Below are 23,701 nucleotides of genomic sequence, written 5' to 3' on the forward strand. Positions count from 1 at the left end.
AGAAAGGAGGAAGGGAGGAAGGGAGAGAGGGAGGGAGGGAGGGAGGGAGGAATAATAAACCAAAGTTATTACAGAAAACCCATCCACTGAGGCCTCGGATTAGCTACATGTGGGCCCTCTGATTTCCTCTATGTTGTCTTTTGTGATTTCTCTCTGAGCATGTCCCACATAGAGTCCTGGATATCCTGCTACCAATTATTTTTCTCTGTGTTCTCAGGATTAGAATTGATGGTGAAAAGTGAAAAAGAACAAGAGAATCATCGCATTCTCACTTGACAGCACTGAAGCCCTGTGAGTTACAGCAGCACTTAACCAGGAAGATTAAGCCTGAGAGCTTCCCACTCTTCAGAAAGCACTCACTGTGCTTTCTGACTCACCTCTTCTCAAAGACACCATAGAAGTTTCACCAGAAAGACAACCTTCCCTGTTGCCTGGTTTAAAGACAGTTGCAGAAAACAAGTTTGAAGAGCTAACCACAGCACTCAGTACCATTTCAATGTTCAAAAAAGGTTTTCCTCTCCTTTCTGTGAATAGACCCAGGATGGCGATAATAGCAACCACATATTAAATTCAAATTAATGGTAAATGCCTGACCTGATGGTTTCTATTAATGTAGGTGTTCTATTGTCTCCAGGGCCATAAAATTAGCATCCTTTGCTAGTAAAATAAGCCTGGGTCATGAGTCTGACTGCCATGTTCTTGTTTTCTCGCTTCTTAATACTCATTCATGTTTGCCCAGTGATGATTTCGTAAATGCCTATCAACTCACTGGTGATGACATCACACTGTCCAGCTCCAAGCTTTCCAGAAAACACAGAAGCCAGCTGGTTTCAGCATCACACCTCATGACAACAGGACATTGCCAAACTCTTACCTATCTTTGGAATGGCTCACGCTCTCCCTCATTAAGGAAAAGGAAGCAATATGCCAATTCATCTCAGACAAATGAAACTTTCAAATGGCAACTTTTATTTGTTTCTTTGTGAACACTTACTCAAGGGTTTAGAAAAGGTTACATATTCTAAGTAAATGTTCTGCCTTAAAGGATTAGACTAGCTGGCCATTGCAAATGTCTCCTTGAACCAGTTTTGAAACATTCTATTGTGAAATTATGAGAAGTATAGATGGATCGATGTGGCTCCTTTGAAAACTGTCATTTGGCTGTGAACAGAACTCTGAGACAGATGCCAGCTCCCCATTACTCTAACAACATCAAAAGTAAAGGTCAGCTTCCTGTCCACGCTGCCTTGCTTTGAGAACTCTTCAACTCACAACTGTTCAATAATCCACAGCACTAGCTACTGCCTATGGTACCTCCTTCATCTAAATCTAAACTGCTAAGCTGATCCCAACAGCTGAGGCAGAAATCAGTCACATAGATGTCATAGAGAATCAGAAACAAAAGCTCCTTAAAGACAGGAATAACGTAGACCTTGAACTCTTGGGGCCAAATCTACCCAATAGCTTCACATCCTTCTAGTTTCAGAAGCCAGAAACTTAATACGCTGAAGTGAACCAAACAAACAAACAAAACCCCCACTTACATAGTCACACAGTCATCTGAAGATCCACACCTCTAACCCCAGCAATGGCCAGAGTCCAGGAAAGAGAAACTGGTGGATGAATGTGGCTTTTAGCAGGACTCAACCTATCAAAGCGTGTCCCTGATACAGAATGACAGTGGAGCTAGTGTGACACAAATCTAAGGACAAGATTGAAGTGCACTGCTGAGGTCTTAAAGAGGCAGAAGTAGGCAGCAAACCTGATGGCCACTACAGCACAACTGTCCACTATCCAGAGTTGCCATGGGGGTCGCACAGTACGATACACAATGCCCTCAGAGTAAACGCTCGCTCTAAATGCTCCTTGCTTCCTTCTGTGTCTGTTATCATGGGCATCCCTCTTCTCCACACCGTCCTGCCCTATCTCTGACCACTTACATACCGGCCCCATCTCATTCTTGTGACTCTTCCCTGCCTTTCTAGTGTGTGTCTGAAGGAGCCACTTTACCTGGTCTAGAATCAGTCACAACGCTAACTCACTCACCACGTCAAACCTTTTAGCCCCATCTCTACAACAAGGGAACTATAAAACTAAAATGAAGCTATACAAGGTTGCTGTACTTTTAGAAAATTTGCACTAGTTTTTTTTTTAAAAATGAATTATTTTGTAATGCAAGGAATACAGTTTTGCAGTTCCGTTAAATAAACTATTTACTTTCTACTGTTGTATATACTTTTTTAAAGCTTGCTTTTCAAAATTAGTATCAATGAAGTAAAGAATATACAAGGGAGCCAATGATAGAGTGTGTATTTGGGTTTAAATCCTAGGCCAAACAAGCAAAGATTGTTTGTCCTGGTTTTGTATTCTCTTCTGATTGTGTATAGACTGTCCTTTGCACCTTATATGACTTATAACAGTTGCTGTATTCTTAACATGCAAACACCTATGTTTTTCAGACCCTTGCATTCAAAGGCTTCTTTTGCTGCAAGCACTATGGTACATTCTTTCTTCTGCTTGAAGATTTCTCCTGTGCTCCTTTCTACAAATGTCAATGTTCATTTATCCCTTTACAAGGTAAAACCCTCTTCATAAAATCAGGTCAAAATACTGGTCAGGATGAGTTTTTGATTAATATTTCTTTCTCACCAAAGATTACATTTAATAACTATGTTTTTTAGTTCACCCTTATGTTTTCCATACTACTAGCACAATTCCCAAGCAATCAATACTTAAGTGTTTGTGGAATTAATGAGCAAATGAATGATTGACAATATTCAAACATATATATGGCACACTTGGGCATACTTTGGAGAAATAATTATTTCTTTTCCTATTTTCCATGTAAATTGATATATTAGATCAATATCTTGGGTCATATTTACTAGGGCAGGAATTCCTAATATGTATCAAACATACTGAACACATTTGATTGATAAAGATGAGGGTACAAGGAATGACCACTCTTGTTTGTTTAAAAGAGCAAATACTCTGGTTGATTTTAACTTACAATTTAAGAAAGATGAGTGTGCAATAAAACCTCAATATCTTTTACAAAATAAATAACTAAAGGTGGCAGCAGATACTACGGTGGTTAGTCCTGAAGTTACTTGAGAGAAACTCCATAATTTCATAAAGGAGAAGCTCCACCCCCAGGTGACAAGCACCTTGGACGAGATGCGGGGAGTACAGCTCTACCTTGGCTTCTCCCAGGTGAGGGCACTTGTCCTTTGTTACTGCAGCTGCTCTCCTCCTCTAATGTCAGATCAGGCAAACTGAAACATCCAGCCTCAGACACATCAGTGATAGGGTCCACGGCTTTGCGGGCAGACGGACAACCACTGTCCAGCCTCTACCACGCAAACCCATCTAGTTACATTTTCTTCTTCTGTACTATGAATGCATTCTGTTGGCTTGGCCCCTCTGGAGGATTTTGCCTGATACCGTGAAGAAAAGAAGGAATCCTTAAGTCTAATCTTCCTTAGAGAAGAAATTCATGGTTAGATAAAATAAAACCAGGCTCTTACTCAACAGTACATGCAAAGTAGCTTCTGCAGATCCATAGTTAGTGGAAGGCACTGCAAAATGAACAACTGTACTGCAATAGGTAGAAAGGGAATTTTCAAAATAAATCCAACCAACTCTTCCACCCCATGGAAACACCAGCTTTTCATGGCTAGCATCAGCCTCTCATCTTTGGCCTTTCTCCTTCCTGCTTCTGCCTCCATCTGACTTAAGTGCAAGATTTCTGTTTAACAAAGGATACAGATTGTCAGATTGAGAGAAATTTTTTTCTGACAAAACAAAACAAAACATAGCTAGCACAGACTTGGAAGCACAGCACATGTGCAATGTATTTCAAGAAATCAGAGAATTATACGCTAAAATATTAAATCATCCTATTGCCAAATAATAGCAAAAACTGATGAGTTCTGAATAATTTGAGAACCCTGATAGAGTTACACAGTTGAAAGAATGTTAAACTAAATAATCTAACAATACCCTCATATCCTGTTGCTTGAGCAATCGTTCTCTGATTGTGCAATAAAAGATCTCATTGTTTATTATAAGGAAGTTGGGAACAATCTGCATTACCCTTTCCAGAGAGCAAGTAGATAAATCATGGTCTCCCATAGATCCCTGTTCCAAGTTGGAAACATCAGGCTCCTTATAGCAGTGTTGCTCATTCTTAAGAACAGAATCCAGTCAAATAGCTGAAATAGAATATTTCTGAATTAAATGTAAATGAGCAAAAAATTTATAGCAGTGGCATGTTTTATGCAAAAAATACATTCTAAACAAACTCCTTATGGAGATAAATATGAGTTGAAAAATATAGGTGTGCAGGGTAGGGGCAGGATAGGAGGGGCTAACAAACAGAAAACAATGAATATATTGTTCATCTTAAGAGGATCAATGGGAAAATTGAACAGTATATTACTATTTATTATATGTCTTCTTGTTTCTATCCTGTAATAAAGAATAATAATGAAGGGAACTATTAATAAGCCAAGTGAGTAAAGAAGAAATCAATATTGATCCAAAGGGAAGAACTAGAAGAATTAGTTGTACACATATACTGGACATCATAGCTGGTAGTACTGACATGAATAAATTGGGTTTACCTGAAAGGGGGGCTGGAAATGAAAAGGACAGGGTGTGAGAGAAGGATGAAGCCAAGACAAGGTTCAGATCAAGACTCCAAATTTAATATTCATCACTGTGTTTATATAGGGCAATCCCACAGACCCGTCCTTTGTTTCAGCTGGATTATGCTGCAAAACAAGCTCATTAGGCAGTCTATTCTTCTAAGTTCCTGTAAGAAGTTGCACGTGCATCCAAGATGACTGACTACCCCTAGGTACTTAAACCCATGGAGACAAGCACTCAAGGTCTGTTTAGCCTACTCAAAGCTGGAGAAGGGCACAAGTTTGTCACATATAATCATAAAATCTAGCATTTCCAACAGTATATCCCAAAATGATAAAGAAACAAAATATCTGCAAGATAGGCCAGATTCAATTCTTCACATTTGTTTGGGTTCATCTTGTGTGTTGTGTACTCAGAAGCTGAATACTGTGCCTCACACCAGACTGTAATTGATAGTGGGTCTCTCTATTAGCCAATGTACTGTGAAGAATTCTCCCCACTAATTCCTGATTGGTCGGTAACTGGCTAGGGCTTATGGCTGGGCAGAAAGGGTGAGAGGTGGGACTGAGAATCAAGTAAGAAGTCTCAAAAAAGACCACAAGGGAGAAGGACAAAGAAGACAGAGAAAGGAGGATGTTGCCATCAAATAGGATAGACCAAGAACGTGTGACCAAGAGAAAGAGAAAATACTAGGTGGCCTCTACTTACAGCAGAAATAAATGAGAATGCAAACTTTGAGTTAGGTCAGCCAAATCAGAAGATTGTTGGTGTTTTGTATGAGGTGTGTAAGGAACAACATTTCAAATCACAAATAGTAAATATCCATATGAAAAGGTTGGGCATAAACATTTTATTTACTGGAACACTATACTTTAGTAGGAGAAGTAAGAAAATTTGACGACTCATGCTTGAAATGCTAACCAACCACAGAGGAAGACACTAAATTCTGTGCCCAACAGGAAATTGTTCAGTACATAAATTCTATGATGACTGCTCATATGAGACTCTATTATTCTTTAGGGCTTCCTTAGCAATATTACAACTCCATAATGTGTCAAAAAATATCTTACTGAAATTCTAAGCAGATGAGTGTATCAGTAATCCTAAAAAAAAAATAAAAGCTACATAGAATGAAGAAATTGATGAATAGAATTAATAGTCTAGAAGAAGCCAGGAATGTATTGTGCAGTTGTTTTATTTATATAACTCTAATATTTAAAATATTAACATATTTAAAGAACCATCAACTCACCTACAGTTTATGTTTTATAAATAACCTTAACTGATAATCTTTATGGCCAGCTTCCACATGCTCATGTTGAAGTCTTCTTAATAAAATGTAAAGATTTGATCTTGAAGTATGTGTGGTTAAAGAGGCCTTCGACAGCGGGTTTTCAGAGGCTTTGATGGGGCAGCTGACAGAAGAGTCAGGGCAGCAGCTGTCACTGTGCCTAGAGGACATAATTGGCTAACGATGGGAGAGAGAGCAGTAACGGTTGATAGGCACAGTAACCAACCAGGCCTTCTTCCTTCTGTGTGGACGCAGCATTATGCAGTGTGAAGCAGGAAAAAGAATCTCCCCAGGGCTTTTCTTTTGCAATATATGTCTACCTCTCCTCTGTTCAAACTTCAGAGCATCTGCCTACGCAATTACTGACCTGCTCTCTGTTTCACAGAGCACTTGGACATTATAGAGAACTTCTAGAAGTTTCTGTCCACCTAAACACCTGGGTGCCTGTGCCAGGTATGCGATCTTTTCTTCCATTCCTCGTGGTCACTCTTCTATAGTAAGTGCTGTCCCATTCAGGACTAAAGACAGGCTCTCCTCTTCTGTCTTCATTCCTCTAGGCTCAAGGTCCCTGCTGTGAAAACTCTCCTTTTCTCTCCCACACCATCCACTAAACCACCTTGATCTCCCTTGTCTCATATGAAGAAAAATAAGAAAAGCCCTGACCTTACTCAGCCCCCATTTCTACTGCTAGTTACTCCATCCCAAGAATAAAGGGATGTTCTTGCAGTTGACTGGAACAGACATTTTCTTTTTCAGCTTTGACTTAATATCTGAATTGCAGGAATCATTGAAACATAGTCTTCTTTGGACTTCTGCTTTTCCTTTCCCATGCCATTAATCGGTCAGTGTTTTTTCCTTGTATAAAGTCTCAGTCATCACAGTGCCGTGGGACTCAGTGCTGGTCTTCCATTGTGGTTCCCAGTATTCTCACTCCCTTATTGAGCTCATCAGGCCTCCAACTTTAAGTCTTAGCAGAGTGCTGAGACCAGCATGTCTAAATCTGTTACAGGTCTCTCTCTGGATCCTAAATTCCAACTGCCTAATACAATTCTTAACTCTGGTACCCCTAAGGTCTTGCAAAATCAGTCTTTCTGCTTTCAGTAAAGACCAATACCCCTTGCCAGCAGCCTAAGCAAAGTTAGTCTATTCTCTTCTTTGTATATTGTAGGTCAATCGGTTAGTACTACCAAAGGTACCTGCAGAACATCCATGGGCATTTGTTCTCACCACCTCTTTCAATACAGTTCTGCTTCAAACCATCATCATATCTCCTTGGGGTTGTACTAAAACTTTTTACTTAGCTTTGTCATTGCCAGTGCTCATAAGAACATTAATCCATTTTAATAACCTTATAATAGACATATAATAAATGGTAATATAATGTTCAATTTTACCATTGCTCCTCTTAAGATGAACAATATATTCATTGTTTTCTCTTTTCCATTTTAAACAAACAACTTTCTTGTCTTTGTCATTAAACAATTTAGAGTTGGATCTTACAGCCCAAATCTACCATCCAGCCTTCATGAGACTGAGACAGAAATATCAGGAGCTCAAGACTAGCCTGGGCTACAGAGAGTCTCTTTCTCTGTACACCACTAAGAAGTGAATAGATGTCAATAGTTAGGATTATTATGTTACTATCCTAAGATCTTCTGAAATTCTCTCAAATTAAAAAAAAAAATCCCACAGAGATTTCTCATGCCAATGAAGTCAAATGGTAAATATCTCCAAGAATCTCCAGGATTTGAAGATCAAGTGTTGCATGGCTATTTCAGTGTATTCAGAAGCCCTCAGAGTCCTCACTTGGGGCTCATCTCAAGAGGCTTTCCACAGCCTGCTTCTGCTTCCTGAAATCTGAAATGTACTTTTGCCAGTCTCTACTCAACCACATCCACTAAGTAGAAAATAAGCCACCTGTTAGTCATGGGGCTATTTTGTTTTATCTCACTTCGTTTTTCTTTCTGAAATGGTTTTATTGAGTTAAAACTTAAGTTGTTCTCTCTCGTTAATTATATTTCACAAGAAAGTGAGGCTCAGGATTAGGGTTGCAGTTCAGTTGATAGATTGTTTGCCTAGCATGTATAAAGGCCTAAGTTTAATACACAGCACCTCAAATGGAGCATAGTGGTGCATGCCTGTAATTCTAGCATTCGGAGGCAGAAAGATCAGAAGTTCAAGGGTATTGTCAGCTATATGTAAAGTCTGAAGCTTGTCTAGGATACAAAGCCCTCTGATAATGATGATGATGATTGATGGTGATGATTAATATATTAGTATGACTTTCCCAATAGAGTCCTAGCACCTGAGTCAGGATAGAAGAGTTTAACTGAGTGGGAAGAAATAGACATGAGACAAAATGCTTGGCATGTCCTCAAGCATAAGTTGAATATGCACAGTTGAGTATCCATACAGTTGAACATCCACACAGAATCAGTCATAGCACTAGTCATTTTTCTAGCTATACAATAATTCACCCCTGCCCTGAATGCACTTCCAAAATTTAGAAATAGATTGCACAGGTACTGAATAGTAGCAAAGGGAACATTTAGTATGTCTTTATGACTAAATTAAAGACAGGAAGGATTTACCTGAAGCTCTCATAAATAGCTCATGTTCAAAATATCTAATCTAAATAGCCATTGTTGCCCCAAAACAAATTGAGCTCTGCTGCTTTCTTCAGTGAAGCTAATGATTTCGTCATCCTCCCCTCCAACTGGACCAAGAAGAGTCATGGGATTCAGCCTTGCTTCTCCCCTGGGCCTCTTGCCACGCTCTTGGATTCTAAGTATGTTGGACTCTTCATCTCTACTGTGGCCCAGATCACTGTCAGCTCCCACCTATTCAGACATCAATTTTCTAGCTGAATTTTGGTTGCTTGTTTCTACTGTTGTTTTTGGTTGTTTACTTGGCTATCATCTTTACTTCTGTAACAACAAAATATTGGTTCCTGCCTCTCTTGAATCATGAAACACTTTTCTGGAAAGGAAAAAGGCCTTGACTCTTTTGTGTACATGTAATGATTTTTGTCCAGTTCTATCATTAAAACCAACTAAAGAACTGGAATGATTAGATTTCTAAATCTATTTCCTGTCTTTAATCTTCCAGTCTTTTGGTTGGTTGGTTGGTTGATTGGTTGGTTGGTTGGTTGGTTGGTTGGTTGGTTGGTTGGTTGGTTTTTCTTTGTGTAGCCATAGTTGGCCTGAAACTTGCTCAGTAGACCAGACTGGTCTTGAACTCAGAGATCCAACTCTGCCTTCCAAGTGCTGGGATGAAAGACATGGGCCTTTACATTATAGATAATTATAGAGTCCTAGATTAATTATCTATCTCAACAATCACTTTAGAGACAGATGTAATAGTTAAAGTCACATTGGTCATCTTGTATTTACAAAGTGATTGGTATAAAAGATAATAAATAAAAATGATTTCAGAACATTGATTATATTGCCCCCATATGACCCCAACATTTACCTTGCTTTGCACTAGAGAAAAATTAACTTGTGCTTTGCTTAATTTACTGCTGATTAAATGTTACTACAGACTAACACAGATCTCAACCATTCCATTTCAATAAATAAGATGTTTTATATAGTCTGTAACAAAGAACAACAGAATTCCAATGCAATTCATTGAAAGCTGTTATAAGCATTGGTCATATAGTGAAACCATAAAATTGACTTGTCACAGACTTCTACCATCTCTTTCAAGCTCACCTTTACTAGCTCTAAGGCTAAAGTCTATTCAAGGAAGCACAGAAAATTATCTGGGACTGTAAAGTATATAAGGAGACAGAATTTTGGAAAATTGGAAAGTGAAATCAGGCCTCAGGCTATAAAATTGCAAGTCAGTTTTGAGTCTGTCAGACAGAAGGCAACTAGAGCAATATCATGCCATTCAAGGGGAATTTTCATGGACCAGAGAACAAAGCACATCAAATATAATACACTGCATTTTAACCAGTGTACACTGACAAAAGTTATTTCCATTTAGTGTTGTGACTTAATGCAACAACTAAAGGTTCGATACCATCCCGAGCCTAACAGAAAGTAAGAACAGAAGCAAAACTGTTGAGCCCAGTTGTAAAGCACTTAAGTACAGTAAGGACAACTGTCCCTTGAATGCAAGAGCATGATAATGTGGTTCATAAAATCAACCACAAAATTAGTCTTAAAACTCAAAAGGTCAAATTAATGAAGTTTGGTGACCTGAAAGAGACCACACAGCATCGCATCAGAAAGCTCCAGGTCCTCTAAAGTCAGGCTTCTGGGTTTAGTGGGGTAGCAAGATAGTACCTTCTAGCTGTCTATTATTGTCCTGCTCTTCTTATATTGTGATTAATTCTCCCCTACACTTTGCTTTCAGGTTGGTTAGAAGAACCTTAAAATATTATCCGGGCTCATTGGTTTGAACTCCAAATAAAAATAAAATGAGTTATTGGTAGACATGGCAGTTACTTTCATCTTACCAACAGGGAGGTTAGGGAAGGAGAACCCAAGGTCAAGGTGATCTGGGGTTACACAGCAAATTCTGGGATAGCCTGGGATGCATGAGACACTGGCACAAAAACAGGAAGGAGAAGGGGGAAAGGAAAAGAAAAAAGGGAGAAAAGGATAAAGGAGGGTGGGGCTAGGAAATTTAATTTGTTGAATTCTGATCTAGGCAAAAATATTTAGAACCAATCTTTGTTATTTGTACCAGCTTAGAACCAGCTACATAATAATAAAAGACTATGCCTGTGATACGCAGAAGTTCATCAACTTACTTAATAGTATGTTTGAGGCTCCATAAAGCTACCAAGGGAACTTTTATTCTGTCTGTCTTTCTGTCTGTCTGTCTATCTATCATCTCTACATCTATCTGTATATCTACATACCTATCATCTATATATTTATCCATCTGCCCATCTATTTCCATTCCTCCTTTTATTTATTTATTAATTTATTTATTTATTCAGAAGAGGATCTTCTTTTGCATCCCAGGCTTGTCTCTAACCAAAGACCCTCCTGCCTTCTGACTGCTGGAATTCAAAGTATGTATACTCATCTTTGCTTCAGTACTTCTCAGTACTTAGTTCTGCCACTCTCAGTGCATAGCCTCTTGTTTGATGTTCACAAAATGGCTTCTTGGGTACCAATCATTTTCTCACATATTAAATATAGTAAAGGAGGTAGAAAAATGCTTTTTTTATTTGCATTAGTTCTCTTTAGACTCTTACCCAGAAGTTTCAAGCATAGGATTCTCACTTTTTATTGGTCAGAATTTAAAAAAATATCAAATCTAGTTTAGGAGGTTGATAAATAGTCATGTCTTAGCTAGGCACATATCCACTCATTAAGATTAGACTCTGAAATAGGTAGTAAGAGACAGGGTGATCAATACCTGGAATCTCTGCTAAAAACACCATGAAATAGCAGCTGATTTATGCCAGGTGTCAACTCAGTGTTCAACTCTAAATATAATTACATCAAACCACAAAACTTAAATTTAACATTAATAATTGCATTATATTTTAATAATTATTTTATATAGTATGTTTATGTTATACATACAACATCTTAAACAGTATTACCTTTATTAACATTACATTGAACTAATAATTTTTCATAGATTTTGTGCATGTACAAATTTGTAAGCACATTATGGAGCATGTGTAGAGGTCAGAGAATAACTTGAAGGAATTACTCTTTTCTTCAGCCATGTGGCTCCAAGGATTGAATCTCAGTTATCAGGCTTAATGACAAGCTTCTTTTATCAACAGGCTTGCAATGTTTCTAAAATTTTTAAAGTGGCTAGTGAAACATGTCTGTATGTGTATGTCTGAGTGTGAGTGTGTGTCTATGATTGTGTGCTGTGTGAGTATAGGTGTGAACAGGTGTACAGGTGAATGTGTATGGTATGTTTAGTGTATAAGAATACCCAACAAAGGGAGAAAGAACTTGTAGAGACCACATCCAGAAGTTAGGCACAGTTCCCAATTGAGGGATGGGGCCACCCACCATCTCAAAAATATTAACCCAGAATTGTTCCTGTCTAAAGGACATACTGGGACAAAGAGTAGAGCAAAGACTAAAGGAAAGATCATTCAGAGATTGCCCCACCTAGTGAACCATACCATCTGCATACACCAATCCAGACATTATTATGATACCAAGAAGCACGTGCTGAAAGGAGCCTGGTATGGCTGTCCCCTGAGAGGCTCTGCCAGAGCCTGATCAATACAGATGTGGAGCTAACCATCTGACTGAGCACAGAAACAAATGGAGGCTTTAGGAGTAGACGCTGATGGGGCTTTCAACCCCATAGAAGAACTACATTATCAACCCACCAGACACCCCCCCCCCAGAGCTCCCAGGGACTAAACCACCAACCAAAGAGTACACATGGCTCCAGCTGCATATGTAGCAGAGGATTGACTTATATGGCATCAATGGGAGGGGATCTCATTGGTCCTGTGGAGGCTAGATGCCCCAACATAGCAGAATGCTAGGGCAGTGACACAGGAGTGGGTGGGTGGGTAGGGGAGCACACTCATAGAAGCAGGGGGAATAGAATAGGGGTTTGTGGAGGGAAAACAGGGAAGGCAGATAACATTTGAAATGTAAACAAATAAAATAACCAATTAAAAAATTAAGAATGTGTGTGTGTGATATTGTGTGTGAGTGTGTGTGACTGTGTGTGAAAGTTATGAGTGTATGTGTGTGGTATGTGTATAACAGTATGTATGCATATTGTGTGAGTGTTTATGTGAGTGTGTGTATATGAGTATGTGGCATGTATGTAAGCATGTGAGTGACTGTGAAAATATGTGAGTGTATGTATGAATATAAATGTATGTGAGTGTATATATGAGTGTGTGTATGTGTGGTGTGTGAGTATATAGGAGTGTATGAATGTAGTGTGTTTGAGAATTTGTGTATGTGTGTGTAATCATGATTGTGTATAAGTACACATGTGTGACTATATGAGTATGCATGAGTGTATATATCTGTGTGTGAGTCCATGTGTGTGACTGTGAGTGTGAATAAGTGCATATGACTGAATGTGGGTGACTGTGTGTATGTGTGTGTACATGTGTGTGACTGTGAGTATGAATAAGTGCATATGACCGAATGTGGGTGAGTGTGTATATGTGTGTGTGTGCATGTGTGTGACTGTGTATGATGGACTGGGTGTGTGTGTAAGTGTGTGTGTGAATGTGTGTATACACATTAGTATGTATAAGTGTAGGCGCTCACAAGTGGAAGTCAGAAGACAACCTCAGGTTTTCTCCCTCCCTTGCAACCTTGTATGAGACAGGTCTCCTGTGTTTTGTAGGAATTCTCCTTTTTCTACTTTTCTTCTATGCTGTAGGAGTATAGGGGCCTAGGAATTTGAACTCAGGATTTCAAATCTGCACGGCAAGTGCTTTTACCAACTGAGTCATCTTCCTAGGCTTTGTCTCATTGTTTTTCTACATGGGTTCCCAGCCTGGAAAAAGAAAAAGCAACATTTACAGAATGTGACTAACTTGACAGAAAAGACTGGCTTTGTCAATGTCTTAGTCACTCCTATGAATTCTGTATCAGCTATGCCCCTCAAAAAATAAAACTTTAAAAGCATGCATAATAACAAGCTATACAAAAGAGAGATCCAGCCCAGGAAGGTGACCCAGCAAGCCACCTGTTCATCAACACTGTACCAGTTCCATTATTTCAAGCATTGGAGTGACTCAACTTGGTTAGCAGAGAAAAAAAATGTATACATTGTTTTCATAGCCCTGATCAAAACTTATATCAAATCACACACACTCAGACATATATATTCATACATACTCACACACATTTATATTCACACACGCACATACATATACACATATTCTCACACATACATTCAGACCCTCCCATATATTCACACACCATACATCAAAATTTAATTTTGTTAAATGTGATTTTTCTTCACTTTGACTGGAAAAAGCAAATTTACTCAGTTTAAATGAAAGTGTCCCTTATTAAATTTTGAGTACATTTTCTGTCCCTATGTCCTTTACACTACTTGGTCTTGTTAAGTTACAAAATCTTCAGAAAGTCAGTTGTCCACAACAGACAGCAGACAGGAGAGGCTGGCACTTTGCAGATGATGAGAGATGATTTTGAAGGTGGGTCTCCAACTCAGTGAGGATAGCCCTGCCTCAAGCCTGCTGCTCTAGGCAAGCTGCCCTGTTCACGCTAATCAGCTAATAGCTTCACTTACTTGCTGTAGGTTCTGACTCTTCTCTCACCCAATCATTTTCATGGAGCTTATCAAAGTCTTATGTGCATCCACATCTCCTGGCGCTCTTCCTAAATTGCAGGTTCTAACTCAATGGGGCAGACATGGGGTCTGGGACCACAGGACGTGGATGACGAAAGAACAAGCAGAGTTGAGATTAAGGATAGCTGAAGGACGGGAGTCCTGAAGTAGACTACATCAGAAACCAGCTCCAGCCTCCTGTGTATAGTAAATTATTAAAAATCCTGGCCTGGGGCTTCCACCCAACTTTGATCATTGAGTTCCCAGATGAAAGACACACACACCCTTTATATTTACAATATGCCTTAAGCAGCACAACAGCTTGGCAGCTGCCCACCCACCACACTGTTAGAAACTACTTTCCTATCAATAACTTCCAGTTGGTACTTACTATTTTCTGTGTTCCATTTGAGTTGCTGTTAACTCCTATTGGGCAGCCCTCAGGGCCATGATTTTATGGCTCAGTTAACCCATGGTAGCTCTTTCCCTCCTCCTCCTCCTCCTCCTCCTCCTCCTCCTCCTCCTCCTCTTCCTCTTCCTCTTGATTCCAAGCATGGTTCCAAGCCCTGGAAACCTAAATCCTAACTATGTTTCTTCTGCCCAGCTATTCACTAATCAGCATTAACTTGGTGGCAGGGTCACAGGGGTTATGTGCAGACTCCAGGTCTTGGGGGTCTGCATTTAGCATTACTGTAGACAATAAAAGGCAAAAGCTCAACATTTCTGTTAAGGCATTCAGGTCAGGACTCAAAAATTTGCATTTTAAAGAGTTTCCCAGGTTATGCTATTCCTCCTGCTCTCCTGGACAAGCGATGAGAGAAATAATCACAAAGAAGCCAGTTCCATCCCTGTCATCTAATATCTACCACATGTGGAATGTCTTCATAGACTTACCTTCTAAGGGAAACTCTCAGCTATGTAGCCATTTTCTAGTCTGTAATTCTTCACTGTCTCTAACCATTCTCTAAGAGGCAAAGTCAACAAAAGAAAATCCTTCTGTTTCCCTCTGGGTTGTCTTTTGCATTGGAGTCCTAGGGATCAAACCTAGCTGCTCACACATGTGAAACAATGTGCCCCTGAATTGCTCCCCTCTCTTCTACCCCATTTTGGATCACAGCTTCTCTAACTTTTCCTGAAATTCAACAGAGAGAAAGTAATTCTACATGAATTTCAGGTAAAACCCTTCATACCTCAACTGTAGCCTTGAAATTTATCTTTGGAATTAATAGTGTTATGTTAGGTGGATTAAAGTTTCTAAATATCAGAAATAAAATCCCCCAGTTCCAGATATTCATGGTTGCACACTGACAACTAAACACAAATTTCAAATCCTATGTGTTCCTATTCTTGTGCCCAATGTTGACCAGAAGGGCACGCATGCTTGTGTTCCCTCTATCACTAAAGTTAGTGAATAAATGACTTGTAACTCTGTATTGTTTATCAAAAGCTACCTTATTCCTATTCATTAATAAAAAGTAATGCAGATTTTAAACCATTTATTTTCATATAACATACATTATGAATACATCAGTAATCTGAGGGTCACTTCAGAGGGATTTTATACTGATACATGTACATACACACATAGACACATGCATATCTTAAAATGGCTATTGTTCATTAAAAGGATCTGAGGTAATACAGCATGGTCTTTATGTAGATAGCATCTATTCTAGAAAGTCTTTATTGTATTTCCACTTATATTTATTGGCTTCTACACACTGTGTGAGTCTATCCTTTCTTAGAAAGCTTTCTCCTATATTTTTTCATTCCTCCCCCCCCCCCACCCCCCGAGGGGAGAAACAAAAACAGTGTCTGGTCATGTACTATGTTCCTGTGGGTTTATAAGAGAAGTAGATAATAAGATGGATCAATGCCATAATACAGACTATTCCATGGTTATCATTCCATTTTGGATTTCAAACAGTACACCACTTTAATGACCGACATACTACAAAAAGGGAAGTAAAACTCCTCAGCTCTAAAACACCTATTTTTTTTTCCAAATGACATCTCTACGAAATAAGTGCACACATAGGTTTCAAGTTTTATGGAATGTCTCTATACATTGAGAATTAGCATTTAACATGTTAGGGAGTATTTGAGGAAGCATACTCAAAGGGACTACATCATTTCGTCCCTCCTGATCTTCTTATGAATCTCTCTCTCTTTCTCTCTCTCTCTCTCTCTCTCTCTCTCTCTCTCTCTCTCTCTCTTTCTCCCTCTCTCTCTCTTTCTCCCTCTCTCTCTCTTTCTCTCTCTCTCTCTCTCTCATGAAATATTTGAAACCAATATCAAAAAGATAAAAGCTGGATTGTATGGTCCCCCATATATGTTGAAATACAGAAAACATTCCATAACTATTAATTTATTAAATCAACAATTAAGTAAGTCAAAATTTGTATGAAGTACAGTACTTTATTAGCAAACTAAATTGTGCAGCCTGGTAGGGCTTCATACATTTAGTTCATCATACAGTTAATATTTAATTTTTGATGCAAAATGAGAATTACTAGGAGTAACCTAAATAAATCCAAGAGTAAATATCATTCTTCTGATCAAAATTTTAATAATTTCTTGAAAATATTTTAAATAGCTAAAACTGCTTAATACAAATTTTCTCCACATTTTCTAATAGCTTCTAATACTTTAGAGAGCCTTCTCTTAATGCATAAGAAATCCATATGTGGATATAAATTTTACTGTTTAATTTAGATGCAAGCTTTCTAATTGACAATTCAGTAAGTATAAGAGCAAGATGAGACAAACAACTTATAAGTAATTGTTAAGCTAATAATTTGCAACTGCTCATAGAATATTCTATAACTACATTGAAAAATATAACTTACTATGACATTTAATGCATTTCCAAATTGGTACTATTAGATCCTAAAATGTCAAAATTCACATTGTCAAAATGACAGTTACCTCAAAAAGTAAAAATTGAATCACCCCAAATCATCTTACAGTGACTGTAAAAAATCACACATTATGGGGAATTTACAATATCATATCTGCCTCACTAATGCTATATTTCATTTTATTCAAATATGCAATTTCACAATAAAGAGAACTTTTCCTAATAGAGATCAATAAGACTAGTTACAAAACCTAAGTGAAAGAAAAATTTATTTTTGCCAATAGAAAGTAATGGATTAAAAAGGTAAGTTTAGTTTAAGTGTAAGGTTTTCCTGAGATGTAACTTGACACATATCTGTAGTTTCTCACAAAGGACTAATAAAATATCATTTAAATATATAGTTTTTCTTTATAGATCAATAAAACAATATCTTATTAAAATGTTACACCTCATGTATTCATTCATGTTAAAAAATGTGTATTAAATCAATAAGATTTGGCAGGTGTTGCTGTAGAGGACTAATAATCTTAATGTATATCTACTAAAAATTATTTCTGGCCTTCCAGCTTTTCTTTTCCTGTGAGTAATTACTAAGGTAGACTGAGTATTGTGTCCTAATATGAACATTAACTCAGTATTGACACATGATAAGGACTAAGCCTTATATCAGAGTTACAGCTTGATATTTTTATGGCTAGTTGGAGAGAGGCTTGAAGACATTGACCAGTTAAAAGCCACTGAAATAGTAGATCAGTATCAAGTTAAAGGGCTAAGACTCCCAAAGTATTTATATAATTTTTAATATTTTTAGTACATATAAATGTGGTAAGGTTTTATCTATATAAAATCTGTAAGCCTAAATTAGCCTATAGAGATCAGAATTCCATGTTTTCATGGAATTTTTGACAAATCTCTGCAGTTCTAGGTGCTGTGAGCATGATGCTCAGACCCACGTTATTCAGACCAAAGCTCCAGGATGGCAAATTGTATATACACAATGCAAATTCATATTTTAAGCTTCCACAATACCCAACTCCATTATGGAGTCCTGCATAGCATGCAAAAGAGTTTAAGCTTCAAACGTCACCAAAATTTCAGTGGCATATGCAGTTCAGTCCTGAAGGAGCAATGCATACATGCACAGAAAGAAAAGCAACAGTGACAACATCCTGCCTAGACAACAGGGAAGTTCTGGAGACAAGGAGAATTTGGGGAGCTATGGTTGGTAAAGCACCCTTATCTACAAATGATTTTACCTTCTTTTAATACCCAAAGTTGCTACTACAAGCTGCTATCCTCTTATATCCAGTGACACCTCTGTATTCATTTGCAGATGTCGCTCTATTAACCAGCACCTTATTTCTTCACACATGTCTTTGCTAATGTCCTAAATTTCGGTTCCAAGTGATCTAAAAACTCTAGCCCTTCTTCCTCCTGCCGATCACTGCAGCAGCCCACAGAGCCAGCCATGGAACCTTTGCCTTCATAGTTATATGAGCGAACGTAGTCTTCACAATGCTTGTGTTCCTCAGCTTGCCCACACAAATACACCTTCTGTATGGAGAAAGAGCACAGTTTATTATGACTTTTAAAAGACACCTAAACAGACTAGCATAAAAATGATATCTTGGATTTACCTTTTACTGTTTAATTTTTAATCAGAGTGTGTCCTCTAATGGATTCCTACATATAAAAAATGCACATGATTGGTCTATATTATATTCATTCTTAAAATATAGCAAATAAATAAATAAATGCTCAGAGTGAACACATTTATAAGAAATAAAGGTATTCATATATCACATAAATAACTTACAACTTCTCACATGAATATAAGGTGTATTTAATTGAAATTTATCTCAATTGCTTCCTGGTATATGTGGGGGGAAACCAGTATAGGTTGTGGTTCTTGTATTTATACTGTAAATAGTTATGAGGGTCTAATACACGCTTATATATAACATGTATAATATATTCATGTTATATAGCTGTAATTATCTAATATTTGGCTCACATCAACCTGAGCAATCTGAAACAAGCAAGGAAAACATGCAGAGTAGAAACTAAGATTAAAGCTTATCAATCTTAATTGATTGAGGTAGGCAAGATTTCATAACTACATATAGAACTACAGCACACTGGCAAAATAGTGGCAATGTATGATCTATCCATTATACGATAGCTAATTCTTCACTGAAGATTGTTTTTCCTGATAATACTTAGTGAAAAATACATCAGTCTTTTAATATCCCAAAGACATACACATAAAGTCGCACAAATCATATTTTTTAAATTAAAACTCTGAGTGTGTTCCTTACATCAGTGCCTATCTTTGTACAGGAGATGAAAAGGTGTCATCCAAGTGTCTAAGTGGTACTTTGGGAAACCGTGGTGATGAACCATGTTGGGATTGCATATAGTGGTCACCTGAAGACTTGAGCACTTACTTCGCCGAGCCGAGGCTGAGTGAAAGTTTGCCAGTCTGTGTAAGCATATCGGCCAGTGTCTGCTGCTCCTAGCACACCTCCCTTGCTGGACTCCAAGGTATGGTGGCCACCTCCTTTATTGGACTCCAAGGTGTAGCCTCCTTTGACCATCTCAAAATTTTGCTGTGTTTTGATTCCTTGGCCCCCAAGAGTCCCAACAGATGTGCTTGTATCACAGATGTTGGCTGTCTGTGTGGGGAGTCTAATATTTGCCTCCTAAAGATAGAATTAGAAAATATATCAATGGCACAGAAATCACCTCTTTCTTACCACAGACAGGTCACTTGCTGTGCCTCTGTTCTTCATATGTAAAATCAGAATAATGCTAAGAATCATATCATAGATATTCTGGGCCAAACTCTGCCTCCCAGGAATTCATAAGTTGAGGTACTAACCCCGGGGTCACTGTAGTTGCAATCAATCATGTAAGTCTCAAAGAAGCTAATCTCTCATCTAACATGACCAATATTCTTACAAAAAGGAAAATTCAGATTGTAAGACATACAGTGAGGCAGTACCATGAAAATTGCTTTATGTGGCCACAAGCCAAGGGACACAAACTGAAAAGAGCTATCCCTACTCGGGGTCTTCAAGGGAAATATGGTTTCTGATCTTATCTAGCCTATGAAACAGGGAGAACATCTATTTTTATTGTTTGAGTTGCCCCTTAGAGCCAAAACAAATGGGCAGTGAATTAATTTATGCAGGAAATTTCAATTTCTGCTTGGTTCAGTATGGGTCAATAATGATTAGGTTTTACTATTACTATGGAGTAATCAATTATGTTCCTTGGGTCACCATGTAATTCAGTGGGATTTTAATTCTGATTTACCGTCACTTCTTCTCCTGGTCCTTCAGTATTTGATACAATTAAATTTTGCTGGGCTACATCATCTGGGAAGCATTTCTTGACTGTTCTCTTGGTAGTAGTCACACAGAAGCATGTGAACAAAATGCCTACAGGAAAAATTAGAAAGCAAAGTAAAAAAAATTGTTTTGTATTCTGGAAGATATTAAAATAATTTGACAATAAACAAAAAATGTTTTAAAAGACAAAAAATTGAAAATAACATTTTAAAAAATGTCTGTATAGCTTTTCAGAAATCTTCACTGTCTCATGATTAACTTCTAAGGAGTTAAGCATGTCCTCTGAAACTTACCTAGACAGCTTTAATCTGCTGTTAGTGCTGTTTCTCCTATGACGCAGATCCTCACTTACAGAAAAGGTACAAAATATTTGAAAGGCACATGTACCAACATTTGCACATGTTCTTAATATAAAGAACTGCAGTATGTTTTTCTAGACTATCATAGCTGAGATAAACTCTCCCAGATGGTCCATGTGTTGAAAGTTTTGGTCTCTACCTCAGAGTGTTGAGAAGTGGTGGAACAGTCAAAGGGTGGGCCTTAAAAGAGGGAAGTTGCTCACTGGGGACAACCCTAGCCTCTCCTTTCCTCATTTTCGGTTTCTAACTGCCATAAGTAGGTTGCTTAGTTACATGCTACTAGTCATTGGCACAATACAACAGAGCCTGTTAGTTATGGGCTGAGACCTCTAAAACTGAGGTAAAACAAACTACTCTGTAAAGGTGGTTTCCTCCAGGAAATTAACACGTAAGTATTCCACAACACTTTAGATAATGATACTTACACAGTAGCAATGCAGATCCCAGGACCATGGCAAGAATGGCCCACTTCCCAAGGATTATATTTGGTTTAGCATCCCTCTCCTCCTTAACAGCCATCCTACATTCTGTTGGAACTGTGCAGTCACACACTCGCACTGATAATACATGTCTTGCAGAAAGACCATGCCTGTCTTGTATTTGGATTGGCACAGAATAATAGTTATAGTTAAGATTGTGTCGTTGACGAAGAATGGCACGTTTATCTAAAGGGAAAAGGGTAGATAGAGTATGTATTAATACAACATTTCAACAACAACATTGCTCTTGCTTGGTGTACATTCAAGGAATTAATCTGCAATAAAAACTCTAATGGTTCATTTTCTTTCTTAAAAGTGATTTCATGTTTCAGAAAAGTAGGGAAAGGGTTGACATTATTTTAAATTAAAGGTAGACTGGTCTCCAGGCTGGGCATGGTGCTGCATGCCTTTAATCCCTGCACTCAGCAGGCATAGGCAGATAGGTCTCTGTGAAATTGAGGCCCACTAGGTTTATACAATTAGTTCCAGGAGAGCTAAAGCTATATAGAGAGATCCTGTCTCAAAAAAACAAACAAAAAAGAAAGGAACGAAGAAAGAAGACTTATCTATAGTTAAAGTGTTATTCCAGTGATTTCAAATCAGCTTCTGTATTTTCTTAAAGCGTATTCAGAGCAAAAATCTAAATGTAATACATATATATACACATATATGTGTCTGTATATATGTACATATTCATATATGTATGAGTATATATCTATATAGCTAGATAGATATATAGATATATATGATAGATGATTAGTACACAGATAGACACATGCATACATATTTAGATAATTTGATCCACATGTGTTGACAAATGGTCATGTCTTTGTCAATTGATAATTGATAGGTATTAGGTGAATAATTGCAAAACAAATATATGATAGATATATTGATAAATTATAGACATATGGTTGATCAGTGATAGATGACAAATAGAAAATAGATATTAAAGAACTATTATTTTTCTAAGGTGAATAACTTCCTAAAGCGCATATGTATTTATTTTGACTAATCAAGGTAAAAGCACAGGCCTTCAGCAATCTCGAACTGGGATTGCTTACAAGATTTAGCATAAGTCCTTACCATCCTGGGACTCTAGAGTCCAAAGTTTGCTGGAAGAATTATCCAGAAAGAACTGAAAAGGTGGACCATTGTCTGGCCCATCTAGATCTACAGGTTCCAAAACAGCAAAATCCTTCTCCTGCTGACAAATGGTCACTTCCTTGTCAATCTGTGGTGGGTGGTCATTAAAATCTTCCAGAAGAACTACCAGTGTTCCTGTGCAAGATCTGCCAACTAAGATAAATAAAAATAGGTTACTCTGATAGCAAAGGAAATTGAGATTCACTTAAGCCTACATTTAACTATTATTTATCATTTAATACTTTTCCTATAAAATCCTCTGTTTGAAATATGCCCGATAAAAACAGAAGAGGAGATGCTTGACATTACTTGGAAGTTTATTAGTAAAAACAGAGTTGAAAATAAACTCTCAGAAAATTTTCCAAGACACCAAAGGCTGATTATTTTTTTTTACAAGAAATGGTGGAACATCATGAAGAGGCAGCTCCATACATTTATCTAGTTCAACAGCTTACTTTAAATTACCTGTTTAGTTGATTCATATGTGTCAGTGAAGTGGGGAGTACCAGCCACAGAGCTAAGAAGTACATGCACCAACTAAAATCTAAATCCATAGCCTTTCTAGAAAGAGCTTCTGAAGTCAGTAGCTGTCATTGCTATGCTTTACATATCACGAAGCTCACTATATTGTAAGTCAGACCTGAATGAATAGAGCTCTTTATTACTAGAAAAACTCCATGCAGTTTCTTCTCAAGTTGTGTTACACCCATTAGCTCCTAGCACTGTGTGTTACTTTTGGACCCAAATAAGAAAATGCTTACCACTTTGATATGATAGCCACTCAGTAATAATTTTAAGACCTTTTTTCTGAAGCTAAAACTAAGAAGGTATTTCATAAGGTTTGAGCTTAGTTGTTCTAAGTACCAAGTACACGTCAAAGTTGTAAAATCCTCTGTAGCTAATTTCACAGCCTGAACCTGGAGGTTTATGTGCTTCTAAAACCACAGAGGAACAGCAAGTCTAACCATGACACATTAGCTGGGACTTATTGGGGAGGAATACTTGCTACTCTTGCCCAAGACCACAGTTTAGATCCTAACATTCATGTCAGGTGACATGGACAAATGGGTCATTTTTCAGTGAAAGGAGAAGACCAGAAGAGAAGATGGAAGAGATAGGAAACCTGGGGTCAGGAGTTATTACACAAGCAACAATTTATGCCAAGCTAGTCTATTAAAAAGTAAGGCTCTCCTGGGCAGTGGTGATGCGTCCCTTTAATCCCAGCACTTGGGAGGCAGAGGCAGGTGGATTTCTGAGTTCAAGGCCAGCCTGGTCTAGAGAGTGAGTTCCAG

General features: G+C 37.9%; 1 protein-coding gene across 2 annotated transcripts in view; it reads right to left on the reverse strand.

The window, feature by feature from the left end:
• Positions 1-15,693: 15,693 nt before the first annotated feature.
• Positions 15,694-23,701, reverse strand: part of Dsc1 (desmocollin 1) — a 32,958-nt gene continuing 24,950 nt past the window's right edge. The window contains exons 12-17 of one of the 2 annotated variants that reach the window (XM_031365050.1): positions 22,350-22,562; positions 21,210-21,449; positions 20,391-20,515; positions 19,520-19,774; positions 18,710-18,755; positions 18,509-18,626 (exon numbers count right to left, since the gene is read on the reverse strand). In XM_031365050.1, coding sequence (XP_031220910.1) covers positions 18,720-18,755; positions 19,520-19,774; positions 20,391-20,515; positions 21,210-21,449; positions 22,350-22,562 — 869 coding nt within the window. In that variant the 3' untranslated portion in view covers positions 18,509-18,626; positions 18,710-18,719. Of the gene's footprint in view, positions 18,627-18,709; positions 18,756-19,519; positions 19,775-20,390; positions 20,516-21,209; positions 21,450-22,349; positions 22,563-23,701 lie in introns of both variants that reach the window. The other variant, XM_031365049.1, reaches the window with a different exon arrangement.

Source organism: Mastomys coucha, unplaced genomic scaffold (genome assembly GCF_008632895.1).
Source record: "Mastomys coucha isolate ucsf_1 unplaced genomic scaffold, UCSF_Mcou_1 pScaffold13, whole genome shotgun sequence".
Classification (NCBI taxonomy): domain Eukaryota; kingdom Metazoa; phylum Chordata; class Mammalia; order Rodentia; family Muridae; genus Mastomys; species Mastomys coucha.